A 17,409-nucleotide genomic window follows, 5' to 3' on the forward strand; every position below is an offset into this window, starting at 1 on the left:
ACGTTTTGGAAAGTTCTCTGAAGAACAAATAGAGAAAGAAAAATTGAAGCTTCTTATCATGGGGGCTTTCAAGAATACAAAAACCAGTAAATAGGGAATTCCCTGTCAGTCCAGTGGTTAGGGCTTCATGCTTTCACTGCCAAGGGCCCGGGGTTCGATCCCTGGTCAGGGAACTAAGGTCCCACAAGCCGAGTGGTGCGGAAAGAAAAAAAAAAAAAATCTAGTAAATAAAGCTCCTGTAGCCATTATCCAGCTTTCACAATGATCAACATTTTACCAACGTTGTAAAATCTACTCTTGCCCCCCATCCCCATTCACTTCTTAAAAAATATTTGCTGGAGTAGATTAACACAAGTTCCAGACAGCATGTCATTTTCATCCATAAAAACTTCTACACAGTCTCTCATCGTTCATAACGTTTTTCCTTTTTCTTCCTCTTTCATATAAAACTACAATGCCATTATTATTGTGACCTAAAATTAACCGTTCCTTAATATCCTCTAATACTCCAGTCCACACTCAGATTTCCCAGATTACCTGAAAAATACCTTTCTCCACAAGATTTGTTTGAATCAGGAGCCAGATAAGGTCCACTCATTGTATTTGGTTCATATACCTCCTAAGTCTCTTTTAATTTCTAATGAAAACTTTATTCTTTAACTTACATATAATTCCGTGCTTTAAAAATGAAGGGAGGTGTATAGCAGGCTTGGTTTTGCTGCAGGGGCAGCTCTATTTTAATTGGGCATGCTTCCAAAATTGTAAGTACTCCTGGGGCATGTTTTTCCTGGCTATGTCCTGGCCTAGTACTTCTATTAGGAAGGTTAGAATTAAACTGTTAATCATTTTTACTGTAGCTGCATTCTACCTTACTTACTGATGCAACTTTGGAGACAGTTAATTATTAAATTTGTGCATATTTAAAAATCTACCTGGACTTCCCTGGTGGTCCAGTGGGTAAGACGCCGTGCTCCCAGGGCAGGGAGCCCCGGTTCAATCCCTGGTTGGGGAACTAGATTCTGCGTGCCACCAACAGCCCGCATGCCTTGACTAAAAGATCTGGTGTGCCACAACTAAGACCCGGCACAGCCAACCAAAATAAATAAATAAACAAATATTTTAAAAAATAAAATAAAGAATAAAAATCTCCCTGTTACTTTAAAAAACTATAAATCCGTACTGTAGATTGCAATGATGGTGGCAATTAGATATGTGGAAGCTGAGTTTGGTAATAAACACGTAGATTAGGTATTATCTTAGAAAGGCTTTCAAGCAATTTATTTCTCGTGTCAGTAGTGGGGAGTAAGAGAGTTTTCCGAGGGCAGGATTTCAGTAAAGATCAATAAATGCAGAGCTAACCCCCCGCGTTTCTGGTCATTCCCCTATTTCCATGCGTTCTTCATATTTTTATTTATTTTTTAAAAAATACTTATTTACTTATTTATTTTGGCTACCCCAGGTCTTAGATGTGGCAGGTGGGCTCCTTAGTTGCAGCATGTGGGCTCCTTAGTTGCGGCATGCAGACTCTCAGTTGCAGCAAGCATGTGGAATCTAGTTCCCCGACCAGGGATTGAACCCGGGCCCCCTGCATTGGGAGCACAGAGTCTTATCACTGCCCCACCAGGGAAGTCCCTCTTCATATTCTTAAATCTCTCCTTTAGTCCTACAATCTGGCATTAGCCTTCCCTCCCCCATTTCTCCTCTTGTCGTGTTCAACTCATGTTTATTGTGTGTCTGCTGTGTGCCAGACACATTACAGACCAGATCTCACTTAATTCTTATGACAGTCCGTGGAGGGAGTAGCCCCACTTTGTGGACGTGAAAACCCAAGGTCAGAGGTTGGTGAGTTGCCCAAGGTCACTGCTTTTGCCAGTGCCCCCTGCTCTTAGGATTTTTCGTTGGGTCAGTTAAGGGAGGTGAAAATCGACATCAAAGGAGGTTACAAAACATTTAAAACTCGGCCAGTACCTGCTCCGTGGAAGCCCCCGCAGACGTACAGCTTCCCGTCCACGGCTCCTGCATTGGTAGAATTGGTGCGAAGTGAGAGCAGGGGGCTGGGCATGGGTGGGCCCTCCCTCCAGAAGTCCCCGTCCGGGTTGTAGATCTCCACTGTGTCAAGGCACTTCCGAACCTGACCCTTGTCTCGACCTATGCAGCCGATTCCACCTGCAGAGGGTGACACAGAAGGGAGGTGACCAGAGCTGAGATGTCCCCATGGGCAGTGCCCCCTTTCTGCCGGGTCTGTATCTCAGGCTCATGGACCTTGGTGTGCTTCTGTTGCCTGGTGCTTCTTCTGAGATAATTTGTAAGCAATGGTAATGTCTACTGTGGACTCCATAGCCAAGGCTAATCTCGTTTTATCCATAGTATTCTGTTTGTGCTCACCCATGAGGCTGATTCCACCACAGGCTTTATAACCTACAACATCCAACACTGGCTCACACAATGACCCTCCCTTTAGAGGAAGAATTTCCGGTTTGAATGTGAGGGTGACCCGGTTCTGACATCTGCCTTCCTGTTCGTTATGATTCCACAGACCTGGCTAGAGAGGCAAACATCCTTTCCATCCCCATCATTGCCAGCCTGTCTCTCCTTCTCTTCTTGTTTATTTTATTTTTTATTTTTGGCTGCTCCGCACGGCATGCCGGTTCTTAGTTCCCCGACCAGGGGTCGAACCCGGGCCCCCTGCAGTGGAAGCACAGAGTCCTAACCACTGGACCACCAGGGAAGTCCTTCTCACTCTTTTTTTTTTTTTTTGCGGCAAGTCAGCTGACACCTTTATTGCATTGGGGAAGGGGACAGATTGCTCAGGAGCTCTTGGTGGGGCGGGTCCGCTGCCTTCACCATCACAGGCTTCTGGCTGTGCAGGATGGCGCTGGCTCTGCGGATGGCAGCCATACGCAAATCTGGGCGGTACTTGTTCTTTCGGATTATGTGCCGGCTGCTGCTGAGGGTGGCCCGGGCGTTCTTGTTGATGGTGGTCCGCACGTAAGAAGTGGCTGGCTTTCGCTGGCCGGATCTCCGCTTCATGACCACCACGACCCCTTTGCCGTCCTCCGCCGGCTCCACGCCCACAGTCTTGCGGTGAATGAGCCCGTTGTAGCGAAAGGAGTTGCGGGCCTTCAGGTTATTGGGTTCGGTGCTGTACGTCTGCTTATTCCTCTTGATCAAGAAGCTGGAGCAGTTCCGCACGACCCTCCATTGCAGATGCGCGGACATGGCGGCAGCTCCTCTTGTGGCGGTGGCCGGGTACGGCCTCCCTCTTTGCTTAAGTGGCAGGAATTTTTCCCCATTAGAGCAGGGCCAGTCTTTGGTAAATTTCAGGTTTGGGGGTCAGAGGGAAGCCCCAAACACAAATGCGTGATGCGTCTTCCGTTTCTGAGTGACGCAGTTCATTCGGTAGATATTCCCCGATTACCTGTTACTCGCCAGGCAGCACGCTCATGATGAGGAGCTGAGAAAGATGAGCGAGGTCTGTTTCTTGCCGTTATTAAGAAATTAATGGGGTGGGGCCTTCCCTGGCGGTCCAGTGATTGGAACTCCACCTTCCCGTGCAGGGGGTGAGGGTTCGATCCTTGGTCGGGGAGCTAGGATCCCGCATGCCTCGCGGCCAAAACATCAAGGCATAAAACAGAATCAATATTGTAACAAATTCAATAAAGACTTGAAAAATGGTCCACATCCGAAAAAACTTAAAAAAGAAAAATTAATGTGGTGCAAAGGGCCATATACACAAACAGATAGCGACATCATGACAAGTACCTTAAAAGAGATACACATTACACTCAGAAGTCCAGAGATTGTAGCAAGTAGCAGAAATATCATTTACATAATTGTGACTTTAAGTACAACGCTCCATGGGAAAGTAATGGCATAAGAATTTCCAATCCGCTGTAATAAGAAGCCCAGGTTTGTAGGTGACCTTTTTTGTACCACAACGGAAGGTCTTAAATGTCAGGGCTATATTTCCTGATCTGAAGCGTGGCTCCTGGGATGGAGGTGCATCCCCTGGAAGGAGAGACAGTCCTCTCTTTGGTGCCCTCATTCCATGCAGACCCAATCTGGTGACCTGGTCTACACGACCAATCAAAGTTGGGGGAGCGCTGGCCTCAGGCTACCCGTGGAGGGTCCTGGAAGGGTCAGTGCAGTGGGGTGTGGGTGAGGGCTTGGCTCTGTTGTTTATAGCAACACCAAGACCAGAACCGAGACTGCTCTCATCACATGGCCTTTACTCAATGTGTCACTTAGAGATTAATCACATGACACCTCGTGGCATTTCCTCGTTTGTGTTATTTAATTCCTTTTCCCATCGTCATGCTGGTCGGATGGTCCTTCCGTGCATCATCATGTGGTTTCCTATCTTCCTTCAGTACTGCACCCCAGGACCTAGCACAGTGCCTGCCTGACATGTGCGGGTCTGGAATGAATGAACCAGAAAGTTAACTTTTCCTCAGCTTCCTCTGGCCTAGTGGATATGTTACAGGCTCACTGAGGGCAAAGACCACTTTTCACCTGTCTTATATCTCACAGTGCCTGACACATGGTACTCAGTGAATCCGAGAAGATTGATGGGAACAGCTTATTTTCACCCTGGTTGGGACTCACGCAGACATAAGAGGACTTCAGAGGGAACCTTTTTGTTCTCTTTGCCTATGGAGCCTGGCCTGTTTCCTGTCTCAGTACGAACCCAGGGATCAAGGCTATAAACTCAGGAAGCTCTTAGCTGCTTTCCCTCTTTTCCGCCTGGATAGATAATTCAGCCCGTTACCGTGCCAAGTCTGAGCAGCAGCGTTTCCAAGGAGGGGACATGCCGGCCTCAGTTAACTGCACACTCTGTTCACAGGCCCTCTTCCAGTGTGGCGCTGGGGCAGCTGGAGGCTTCTTAGTCCGACAAAAAGTGGAATTTCCTATCTGTGGGGCAGGATGGGCTTAAAGAAGAGGATTTATCTTTAGCAGTTGACCATGGCAACCACCCATCAGGTAAGAACAAGATGATTTGGCTACCTGCTCCGTAAGAGATACTATTCGGCTGGTTTATATTACGAGCACTTTAGAAGACCAGTCTGTGGGGGCAAACAGATGAAATGCAAGTCGCTCAGAGCCAGTCTGGGCACACCCAGCAGCCAGCAACCTGGGCGTAATCAGAAGTGCACATAAAAGCCCGTTAAGAAAGCTTCCCCAACATAAAGCATATAAAGAATGGGTATTATTCTCTCGGTTGTTGAAATAATTAGAGTGCTTGTCATTTCCGTTTCCCTTTTACTAAGTGTATTTAATTCTAACGTTCAGCCTTTACGCTACAAAACTAAACTTCTACATAGGTACCCTTCCTGTGTGGTTGTCAGACAGTTCACAGGCTCCACTCGGGTGACACGGGCTTGCAGGCTCTGCCTTTGTTGCTGACCGCCCGCCCCTGAATACACTCTCTGTCTCACTTGGATGTAATTCTACCACCAAGTACACTCTCAGCACCACTCTGTTACCAGCGACTTAATGAGCTTAAACTGAAAGTGAATGCTGATTAGATAAATAATCAAATAAAAGCATGGTCTTTATTAATAAGTCAGCACCAGCACGACAAGAGAACTCTTGATCCTGGGGTAGGATCAGCACATCTTTAGAATTTCAATGAGATACCTCATATCTTTAATTTACATGCCATCAGTACCTCTGCGCCTGACTTTCCTTTATTCAAAAACAGGCAAATAGAAGTTATCTTTGCAAGTCATACCCCAGTGGACCTCCAGTGCAAAATATATACTTTAGGCTTTATTGGTGGGGTCAGGGGGGTGTAGATTATAGAAGAAGATGCCTCTCTCTCCTCTTTTATTTCTACCAGGATGAAGGCCTGCTTTCTTTGTGTTTGGTGGTCACAGAGTCTTTCCCTCTGCAGGGCGTGGGAGGAACCGTCTCCCCACACCAAGCCTGGCCGGGCACTGGCAGAGGGCGGGGGCGTGGTCCTTCCCTGACATCCTCTAGGACTTCCTGTCCATGGGGCCTTGAACACAGCGGGGCTGGTTCCTGACGTCCTTCTGCCTGCAGTCCTGCCTTCAGGTGACAGGCTGCACCCGAAAGGGGAGGGTGAGTCTGGAGCAGTTCTCACCAGCTCCCAAAGTTGCTTGCACGGCTCAACAAGCTTTAATAATATATTCACTGTTGAAGGCTCCCGTGGGCCAGGGAATAAAGCATGTGGGCTTTCGGAAACAGACCATGGTTCATATGCCTGTGTCACCACTTATAGCTGGACAACTTTGGTCAGTACAATTTCTCTAAGTCTCAGTTTTCTCATCTGTTAAGTTTCGGATAATAATTCCAATTTCGTAAGTTGTTGCAAAGGTTAACTTATAGGTAACTATGTAAAGGTGGAGGAGGGTGAGGAGGATGGACATGTGCTGTAAACTATTCCCAAGTACTATGATGGGAATTTCCTTTTAGTTCTTCCCATGCACTCCGTGTGATGGTCATTCTTCCTCTCCCGTGTTCCAGGACATTGTGTGAGTGAAGCAGGGCTCACTGAAGCCACTGGTCTTAGGTCTGCGTGATCTCAGTTTAATTGTCCGCTGCGTCTATGACTGACGGCTGTAGGGGCGACGCTCTCTTAAATGTTTACTTTGAGGTTGGATAGAGCCAGTCAGAGGCTGAAGGGCTGAGAAATAAGCTGAGCCTTCAGGTGGGGAGAAAGTTTTGCTGACACGATGGATCAGAGTAATGCACTGGTCGAACATTCGAGAGGGGTAGGAGCTGTCAGGTGGCAGCATAGGAGACAGTCATGCTAATATAACGCTCGCGACAATGTCCTTCTCACCCTGGTTGTCTGCTCTCTGGTTTTCTTCTTCACTCATCTCGGAGCTCCAGATTTGGAGCCTAAAGCGCTAGAAGACATGATCTAGCTTCTTGTCCCTTCTTAGGGCTCTCTTGGGTATTTTCAGAAAAAAAGCCCTTCAGGACAGGGTGGAAAGCAGGCTCATCTGCCTTTTGCAAACTTCCGGGTCACGCCATAGGCCTGTCTAAGTGTGTTGGGCTCACAGGACACGGGTGGTGGTGCGCTCTCGTGTGCGCACACCCTTTCCACCCACTAACCCCTCCCTGCCCTTCGCCAGCCTTTTCTTGCTAAGAAAACGTTCGTCTGCATTCTGTTCGCTCCTCAAAACAGACGACCAGGAAAATCAAATAAAAGAGCTGAAAGGGCAGACCAAGTTGCACTGGCTAGAGCCTGGATTTGCTTGATTTTGGAGGGAAACTCAAGTGCTTGAAATGTCTTATCATTGCCAAGAGGAAATGTAGACAGTTGACCAGAAAGTTCTGGCACTGAGCCTTGGGTGCCAAATAAGCTGCAATTACAGAATCACTGTGCCATCTGTGGCTGATTCCAGATGACCCCTGGGCTTCCGTCCGGCCCAGCCCTGGGCCTCGGATTTCAACGCGCCTCGCCCGTCAGTTCTTTCCAATCCTGGGCTCATCTTTTCCTTGTTTCTTGCCAATCCCACTTCCCCAGCCTGTCCTGCAGGTCCAAAAGCTGAGCCCACAGTGGGGGGGGGGGGAGAGCCCGGGGTCGTGGTTGGGAGCCCGAGTGCAGATGCCACAAGTTCAGACTAATGTCACTGTCCCCACGCCTGCTCGTCACCCAGTTCTGCCGACAGGACCCCTCAGACATCTCAGGCCTGTCCCTCCCCCGTAGGTGTACAGAGCTTGGATGACCGGACACCGCACTGCGCCGTGCTCACCTTCCTTCCCCTCCCATCGCCCCCCGCCCCGCATCCCCAGCACCCTGTGCTCCAGGCTCTCCCAGCTGCCTGCAGTTCCCCAAGCAGTGAGGTTATTCATCTCCAGGCCTTCGCTTAGGCTGGTCTCTGCCTGGACTGGCCTCTCCTCCCCAACATGACAAACTCCTCTTTCAAGGCTCAGCTCTGTAGCCACCCCTAGGAAAGCCTTCGTATCTCTGCAAGCGGCCATTCCCTTCTCGAGCCTCTGCTGCCCTCTGAACAGAGATCAAGATTCCTATAAATAGTGCTGCTCTTACTTATCTTTGTGCGCGTTTCCCTATTTGATTAGGCTGTAAGTCACTGGAGGGCAGAAGAATGTCTAATTCACATCTGTACGCCCCACGCTTTTCAGCCGGGGCAGACAGTCAAGAAAAAATAACTGAGCGCGTGAATGGACCAGCTTCTCACTCACCTGCATCCCGGGTACTTTTTTTTCTTCTTATGCTCTTTTGTCAAAACAAAAAGTGATGACTAGCTTTCCAGAATGTGTCAAGCGCTGAGTCCAAACAGCTGAAAACTCACTTCCTGTCAGATAATAAATATTACCTTCTTAAGGATATAGGACTCTCAGTCCAGATATGGAGAGAAATTGTTGGTGTCTGTTGTTGGGCTCATTTTCCCCCCAGGTCTGCCTGCCTGAACCATCACTAACCTCCCTTAACTTGGGCTGGACATAACCTAACAGGACACAGGCCAAGTTTATACTAGCTCTTCTCTCAAGTGACCCTGCAAAGAACCATTAATCAAATATATTCCACACCTTGGAAATGTAGACACACAAGATGTAAAGTATGAAGGCGAAGTATGCATCATTCTGTTCCCTGAGTTTCTTCTAAAGGAGGCTTGACATTATGTGCTGAATAACTACTATAGAAAAAAGGTCTTGAGACTTCCCTGGCGGTCCAGTGGTTAGGACTCTGGTGCTTTCACTACCGGGGCCCAGGTTTGATCCCTGGTCGGGGAACTAAGATCCCACAAGCTGCATGGCACAGCCAAAAAAAAAAAGAAGATCTTAATAAGTCTTTGGTATGTTTATCTTTTGTGTAAATAAAATGATTTACAGAAAGTGATAATTTGTGCTCATTTCTATATTTACCCAAGAACAGGTAAAGGAAGGGAGTAATTAAAAAAAATGATCACATGTATAAATGGATAAAGTAGTTGAAGATAATACATTTTACTCAAAATGACAAGATTTTAAAATAATTGATATCTTCTTCAAAACATCAAAGTTTTTCCTTTTCAAGTCTTCATGCTGTTTTAAAACATATATTACGTTATTCCCCGCCGTAGTGAATTGACGATTTCAGATTTAACATTTTCTTAAGGATTCAGAAGTAGCAATACGATCTGTTTTCACAATATGCTATGGACATAGATGGTTCTATACACTAGGCTACATGAAGACATACCTAAGATTTGCTTTGTTGAACAAAATTCTTTTTTTTTTTTTTTTTCTTTTTTTTGCGGTACACGGGCCTCTCACTGTTGTGGCCTCTCCCTGTTGTGGCCTCTCCCGCCGCGGAGCACAGGCTCCGGATGCGCAGGCTCAGTGGCCGTGGCTCACGGGCCCAGCCGCTCTGCGGCATGTGGGATCCTCCTGGACCGGGGCACGAACCCGTGTCCCCTGCATCGGCAGGCGGACTCCCAACCACTGCGCCACCAGGGAAGCCCTGTTGAACAAAATTCTTGCTATCGGTGTGGCTTTTAGCAATTTACCTCTTTTCGTAAAAGCAAAGCATAAAACGTGTAGTAGCGCAGGGCTTTGGCTGTGCTCTCTTAAGCTTTTCTGCAAACATAAACAACAGGTCAGAGGCCTGGACAACATCCTCCTAAGACATTTCTCATCTGTTCTCAGTAGCATTATCATCTCTGTCCATCAGGGGTTTTCACACTGTAGAAGCTTCCGAACATTCTCTCATTTCAGCATCAAAAACACTTTAAACTTCTAGTTAGTTTTAAGCAATCTGTAAGCATACTTTGGCTATCCATTTCATATCCGTACTACGTGTTAGAGAATAACAAGTTTAAGGTGTTTTTTCTTCCATAAGACACAGTCTACTGAGAAATCAAAGACAAATATGAAACCATTATAATACAGCATTGTAATGATACATTGATCGAATAGAGTGCAATTTCTCACTAATTGTCACAATGAAATGTGGAACTGTCCACTCTTTGTGAATTTGTAGGATGTCAGTGATGAAAATGACTAAAGCTAAGTTGCGATTTGAGAGCCATAGGCAAACTTTGGCCTCTGAGAGTACTTAGTTCTGGGTTCCCCACTGAGGGTGGCAGATAATCAAGGTGAAGCTCCTTCATAGGATGAACTGCAGATACATTTCATGGACACTGACATCAAAAACATGGTGAGTCATTCGGTGCAGTTCAAATCCAAGTCTTTTCTCAGAATAAACAGACACTGGCATTCCCTGGAGAACTTCTTTGGCCGTTGAAAAAGTACATTTCTTTCCTTGTTCAACCTGAGCTTAAGAAGTATGTCTCTAAGCCCAGAACGCTCTTGGAATGAGTTCAGAACGTACCCAGCAGCCTGCTCTGATGACCTGTGAGTGCAGGATGCTCTGACCAGTGGGCTGACCTAGCTTCCTGGAACACACGTGCTGTCCAAGGGAAGACACCTTGCCTCATTCATCTCTGGGTCGCTCCTAAAAGCCAGCTCAGGGCCCGATTATGTTCCATACATAGGCTTAGTCAATATTTTGAGCGTATAAAACCTCCATTAACATGATGTCACCTCTTCCTTTCCTCACAGTATCAGTGTTTCTCAACGTGCAGTCCTGTGGGCATTCCCACCAGAATCGCCTGACGCTTACCACAGCTCAGATCCCCAGGTCCCACTTCAGACCCACTAGCCCAGAACTGGCCGAGGGTGAGGGCCAGGAATCTGCCATTTTAATGAACAGCCTGGGTGATCTGAGGCAAACTTATATTTATTAAAAAACTGTTTGGAATTTTATGTATTTATTTTTTAATATTTATTTGGTTGCGCAGAGTCATAGTAGCGGCCGGCGGGCTCCTTAGCTGTGGCATGCGAACTCTTAGGTGCAGCATGTGGGATCTAGTTCCCTGACCAGGGATCCAGCCTGGGCCCCCTGCATTGGGAGCGCAGAATCTTCACCACTGCGCCACCAGGGAAGTCTCCAGAAATTTATTAAAAGAAAGAAAAAAGAAAAACCTTAACCATGATGAAACTTGGTCCTTGTATCTCACAGCATAATTCACCTCTAGACTGATCTCTGACACGCATTTACTGCAGTAACTGGAACCCTCTGTGTAACCCCCGTCGTGGTGTGCAGGGGCAGAGTGCTGCCCGATGGAGAAAACAACACCCGTAGCCGCGTGGGGAGACTTGCTATTAGCTGGCTTCTCGGACAGGGAAGTGAAAACTCCCTGCTTTAAAAAATTCTCCACAAGGCCTGTAACTCTGATGATTTTTGAGGCTTTTGCCCTGATGGAAGAGCAGGATAGAAAGGTCAATTCAGTCACCTGACGTTTGTAATCATCCATCACGTGGAGCAGGCCTGGCAGCTGTCAGAAGAGACACAGACAAGAGGGAGGCAGGGTGTCTGCCCCTCGATGGTCCCAGGAGCATGGGGAGGGCCACGGGCAGAGGCAGAGCAGCCTTGCCAAGAACAGTGCCACTAATTCACACAAACCACCTCGAGGAGATGGCGTTTCTGCCAGACCCTGAAGGATGCGTTGTCCAGAGGCAGAGGCTTAAAAGCAGAGGGAAGAGCGTAAACAAAGTGCAGAAGGGAGGCTTGTTCAGGAATGACCCTCAGAGCCCAAGGCTGGGGCTGGGAGGGATGTGGCTGCAGAGGCTGGCTGGGGCCAGCCTGAGAAAGGTCTAAATGTTTCCACAAATAGATTCTGGTGCTCAGTTTCTATATTTGACTTCGCCTGACCTGTCAAACTAAAGCAACTTCTGAATACAATTTGACTTTTTAAAAACACTTGATGGGGGGCTTCCCTGGTGGCACAGTGGTTAAGAATCCACCTGCCATGCAGGGGATACAGGTTCGATCCCTGGTCCGGGAGGATCCCACGTGCCGTGGAGCAACTAAGCCCGTGTACCACTACTACCGAGCCTGTGCTCTAGAGCCGGTGAGCCACAACTACTGAAGCCCGCGTGCCTAGAGCCCGTGCTCTGCAACAAGAGAAGCCACCACAATGAGAAGCCTACGCACCACAACGAAGAGTAGCCCCCGCTCACTGCAACGAGAGGAAGCCTGCGCGCAGAAACAAAGACCCAATGCAGCCAAAAATAAATAAATTTTTATTTTCTTTTGCGGTACGCGGGCCTCTCACTGTTGTGGCCTCTCCCGTTGCGGAGCACAGGCTCCAGACGTGCAGGCTCAGCGGCCATGGCTCACGGGCCCCGCCACTCCGTGGCACGTGGGATCTTCCCGGACCGGGGCACGAACCCGTGTCCCCTGCATCGGCAGGCGCACTCTCAACCACTGCGCCACCAGAGAAGCCCATAGATTTATTTTTTAAAAAATAAAATTAAATGAAATTTAAAAAGAAAGAAAAGGTTTTAAAAAAAACCCACACTTGATGGAAACGCCAAGTATATTTACGAACGTACATTGTCATTTCAGAAGCAAGCATAATATATTCAAAAGTGTAACTAATACTATGAGAGCTAAAGTTTATCTCACAAAAACCCTTTTCAAAGAGAGAACTCCTGGTACCATATTCAAATCGGTATTTTTATAACAGCATCAACAAGAGCTCACAATTGGGTTTGATGAGGTGGAGCCCAGAAGGTTCTACGTTTCTCAAAACTTCACTAGTAAGAGTCTGCATCTAATTCGTTTCCTACTTGATTCTTCATAAAAGTAGGATTGAAAGCCTTTAAAACGAGGAGTTAACGTTTTCTCATAGCAATAGGATATATTAACCTAAAATTTTTTGGACTATCTTTTTAAAGAACTTGTTTTAGAAGATTAAGATATATTTTGGATTAAAGTAGTTTGTCTCATAATGAGCTCTCATGGTACAAATGACAAAAGATCTTTCTTAAAACACAAAGCATCTTAAAATGCATGACCTTGAGTGGCACCCTTCTCCTCGGTCTCCTACCAGAGGATTTCAAAGGGTTCTGTCATCAAGACACAGCCCTACTCTTTCCTGCTCTCCTGAGAAAGGGCTACCCAAGAAAGCTCTCAGAAAAAAGTCAAAATGGAAACCAGCCCATTTTAAATACCTGGGTTTTTAGTAAGGGCCTCATTTATTCATAAGGTTCATATAGACTCTTTAAATTATTTTAAGCTTTCCAGCAAGTTACCCACCAGAAGAGCCAGTTGCAGTGTGGGGAAGCTGGTAAAGTGCACACGTAACTGCATGAGCAATAGAGCCACTTTAAGCAAACGATCTAGGCATATCTTTTTCTGCATTTTTAAGAAGGAAATATATAGTTTTCCAGGAAAAAACCATCCAATAGCTGACTAATACACCCCTTGGTAGTTTGCCATAATTCCAGAAATCATTTTCATCTAAATTCACATGACTCATGGTATCTGTGATGACATGGTTTTCAAAAACAAGCATTTCCACAATGAAAATTTAGCGCAGATTTTAACTGAGGCCAACATTCTTAAATCTTTACAACTCAAATTAAATTAGGGTCAGCATTAGCCAGAGGGTCCAGCAGTCTGATGGGTTCACCTTTAGTTCCCACGGAAGAACACACCCTAGGCAATATTTTAAGAGTCCCTCCCCACGCAGAAGTGCAGGCTGTGTGAATGTGCACTGGGCCATTGTGTGTGTTTGCAAGGAGAGGAAGTGAAGAGAGTAGAAAGAGACGGTCCTTAGACTCCAAATGCATGAGGACAGGGTGACCCCAGCACAAGGACGGCCCCTCAGTAGGCTGCATGGCCAGCACAGAGACCTGTTGAGGGTGGAGCTGGAATACTGCAGGCTACAAAGGAAGATTTTGAGCATTATTAGGGCACTAGAGTGTAAAAGGACCCCTTGCCACTTATTTCAGTAATAATAATCCCTATCATTATCATTTATTGAGCACTTAAATGCCTGGCACGGTATCCATCTCTCTCAAGTGTCACAACTGTGTTATTAGCATCCTCATTTTATGAATGAAGAAAACAGACTCAGCACTCGCCTCGGCAGCACATATACTGAAATTGGAACGATACCGAGAAGATTAGCATTGCCCTGCGCGAGGATGACACACGTATTTGTGAGGCATTCCATGGTTCTATAGCTGATTCACTTCGTTACAAAGCAGAAACTAACACACCACTGTAAAGCAATTCTACTCCAATAAAGTTAAAAAAACAAAAGAAGAGAAATGGTGGTCTAATCAGCCAAACACCTTTGAAAAGAAAAAGTAAACAGACTCAGAGAAGTAACCCAACTTGCTTAAAAGCATGGGGTGCGGCTTCCCTGGTGGCGCCGTGGTTGAGAGTCCGCCTGCCGATGCAGGGGACGCGGGTTCGTGCCCCGGTCCGGGAAGATCCCACGTGCCGCGGAGCGGCTGGGCCCGTGAGCCATGGCCGCTGAGCCTGCGCGTCCGGAGCCTGTGCTCCGCAACGGGAGAGGCCACAACACTGAGAGGCCCGCGTACCACAAAAAAAAAAAAAAAAAAAAAAAATCATGGGGTGATAATAAGTTGCAGGGATAGGATATGTCTGCAGGAGGACCTTTACTTTATTTCAAGCAAAGAAGACACCTGGGAAATCTTTGTATAGATGGGATTAACTCAGAAGTTTTATTTTTTGTATTTTGGCTGCATTGGGTCTTCATTGCTGTGTGGGCTTTCTCTAGTTGCAGTGAGCAGGGGCAACTCTTTGTTGCGGTGCGCGGGCTTCTCATTGCGGTGGCTTCTGTTTGTTGTGGAGCATGGGCTCTAGGCGCGCGGGCTTCAGTAGTTGTGGCATGTGGGCTCAGTAGTTGTGGCATGCAGGCTCAGTAGTTGTGGTGCGCAGGCTTAGCGGCCATGGCGCATGGGCTTAGTTGCTCCGCGGCATGTGGGATCTTCCTGGACCAGGGCTCGAACTTGTGTCCCCTGCATTGGCAGGTGGATTCTTAACCACTGCGCTACCAGGGAAGCCATTTTTTGTGTATTTTTATTCTTTATGTCTCTGATGATATTTTTCTCTCTATTGTCTTACTGAGGGATGATGACCATTGTAACTCTGTTACTTGGCTCTCCCAAACTGTTGCTTGTGCAGCTAATTGGAAGTATGATATAGAGATAGGCTACACGAGTGTTACCAATAGTGATACAATACGAAAATGAAAAAAAATGTCCTTGCACTGACACAAAGGGATTACAGTTTTCTTGGGATGTAATAGTGACAGTTTACCACGAGCCCTAAAGACAGTCTACCTATGGCTCCAGTGAGGCTGATCACATCTCTAATGCAGCCCCCTGCTTCTCTCTTCCTATGTGTGAGCCAGGCTCTGGGTACCAGTCCAGGACCAGGACCAGTTGTCCTGTCAGCCTATTAGTTAGACACTGTGTCTCAGTGTCCATGTCCCAATACCCTCAGGGGTTTACATCCTCTAACAGAGCCTGAAAGGACAGGACGAACACTGGTGGAGTAGAATCCTGAAGCTAACCATCCCATGCATGGCCGCTCTTCAACTCAGGGGGTCCTCAACAATTTGTCCGCCACTTTGGCTGATGTAGAAAATAGTAAACCAAACAGTTAAAATTCCTTTGCCCAGATAGTTATGGAAATCAGCAAAGCCTTGGATTTTTCGGTTGCTAACCAAGGGGAGTCTGTGCCATTGCTGACACTTCATTTTGTACCTGGATCAACGCCACAGATGAGGTACAACAATTTCTATCCACGCAAAAAGAAAAGTGGATTATCAAGGAAGACTATCAAGGAAGACTCAGGCAGTTGTTGGGACGTGTTTTCATGGTCGGACCTGGAAAGATCCAGATGGTGCCTTGAGAGTGTCCTCCACCTCCTCCGTGTAATAATCTGTTACGCTTGTATGTTTCACAGCTTGATTTGTTTATCCAGAGTCTTAAATCTACAGAGCCACTGTCCTAACAAATGTTCCAACAAATGACTTAGAGACAAAAACAGAATGGACTTATGCTGATGGACATGCAAACTGAAAATCAGAACCACAGATAAAATCTTGTCTTCAAGGAGAAACAAGCACAGTGGAGGACATCTGGATCACACTCACGGTCTCTCCTTTTGCTTTGGCTGATAGAAGACCAAAGGGGAGAGTGAGAATATATAAAAGGTCCGCACCCCTAAGAAAAAACTATTTTTACTACAGGTATTGTAACAAGCCAACATCAGAACTGGTTTTCAACCTGCTTAATCAGTCGGTGACAACCTGCTTCAGTGAACTTGCCTCTGGAGCAGCCGGTTAGATGGAGCCTTGCCCCTAAAGACAGCCAGTCAGAAGCTGACTCACCTCTGACCCCTCTGCCGAGGCTGACTTGACACTCCTGCCTCTGCAATGAACACAAACCACACGTCTAAGGTTGACAACACCCCACTCCCACCTTTGTGACAACACTAATCCAAGACAAACTCCTGCCCACAATCTTATGATTATCCATCTGCTTTGCCCAATGAGAAGGTCTCTGACCAGCTAACCCTCCTGCACGTAGGTGAGCAATAACGTCAGCGCTTTTGATTTCAGATACTGAGCAGTGGTCTTATCCTTTAACAGCAGCCAGTAGTCAGCATTTAATTGAGAAACAGACCAAATTCATATTCACTGGTGAAGTGAGATATTAGAGCATTAAAGTAACTCCATGTAATCTTTCTCTACCACATTTGGACTCATCCTGTTCCTGGTGCCAAGTGGATCATTCTCCTTTTTCTTCATTTGACTAATTCCTACCTGTGGTGTGAGTTAGTTACCGTCTGCATAGGTGTTACCGTGTGTCCACATAGGTGTGCACTTAGCCCTATGTATGCACGGTTATCTGTCTGTACCTTGTCCTAGGCCATCACTCCTTCTGGGCTCAGTGTGTGTCTCCCATCCCTGGGTCCTCAACACTCAGCCCAGGGTCTGACACATCTTATGCCCCAACAGGTATTCGTTGAATCAAACTGCAGTATGATAAGAAAACACAGTATCTCTCTGATGGAAAGTATTAGTCTCTCTGACACCCATGTTACTCAATTGAATTGTACCTGTTATTTAAAAAGACTTACTTTCCCCTGAATTTTTTCTCCCTTCAATTCTGAGAAGACCTCTCCTCATTTTCACTCAGCTCCTAATAACTGTTTTCACTCAGGAGTCTCTCGACGCTTCTTCTCCCCTCAAGCCCAGGGCTCTTGCTACCTCCTTCTTCCTACTTCCTTCAATGTATAATTTTGAATTTCTACACTATATTTTCTCTCCTCAATATGTGTGTTTCCCCCACCCCTTTACATCTTTCTTACCTTAACAGCATGCTTTGTAATTTTAATTTTTTAAAATTTTATTTCATTGTGGTAAAAAACCTTAACGTGAGATTTACCGTCTTAACAAAATTTTAAGTGCACGATACAGTATTGTTCCTTTTTTTTTGCTGTGGTGTGAGGTAATGGGCTGAACACATTTGATGGAAAGTTCATCTTTCCCCACTGAAATTGCCCTGACACCTTTGTCAAAAATCAACTGAGTAAAAATGTAA

The 17,409-nt window shown here is 46.5% G+C and overlaps 1 protein-coding gene, 1 non-coding gene and 1 pseudogene across 2 annotated transcripts in view; 1 reads left to right on the forward strand and 2 right to left on the reverse strand.

The window, feature by feature from the left end:
• Positions 1 to 17,409, reverse strand: part of KBTBD12 (kelch repeat and BTB domain containing 12) — a 44,338-nt gene that overhangs the window by 12,283 nt on the left and 14,646 nt on the right. The window contains exon 4 of the mRNA XM_022562567.3: positions 1,969 to 2,166. Within this exon, the coding sequence (XP_022418275.1) occupies positions 1,969 to 2,166 (198 nt within the window). The remainder of the gene's footprint in view (positions 1 to 1,968; positions 2,167 to 17,409) is intronic.
• On the reverse strand, positions 2,766 to 3,247 carry LOC111168834 (large ribosomal subunit protein eL28 pseudogene; annotated as a pseudogene).
• Positions 13,901 to 14,006, forward strand: LOC115801555 (U6 spliceosomal RNA). The gene has a single exon (XR_004021862.1). It is a non-coding gene; the product is annotated as a U6 spliceosomal RNA (small nuclear RNA).

Source organism: Delphinapterus leucas, chromosome 10 (genome assembly GCF_059928025.1).
Source record: "Delphinapterus leucas isolate spDelLeu-1000000601 "Yukka" chromosome 10, BTC_Dleu_Yukka2, whole genome shotgun sequence".
NCBI classification, from domain to species: domain Eukaryota; kingdom Metazoa; phylum Chordata; class Mammalia; order Artiodactyla; family Monodontidae; genus Delphinapterus; species Delphinapterus leucas.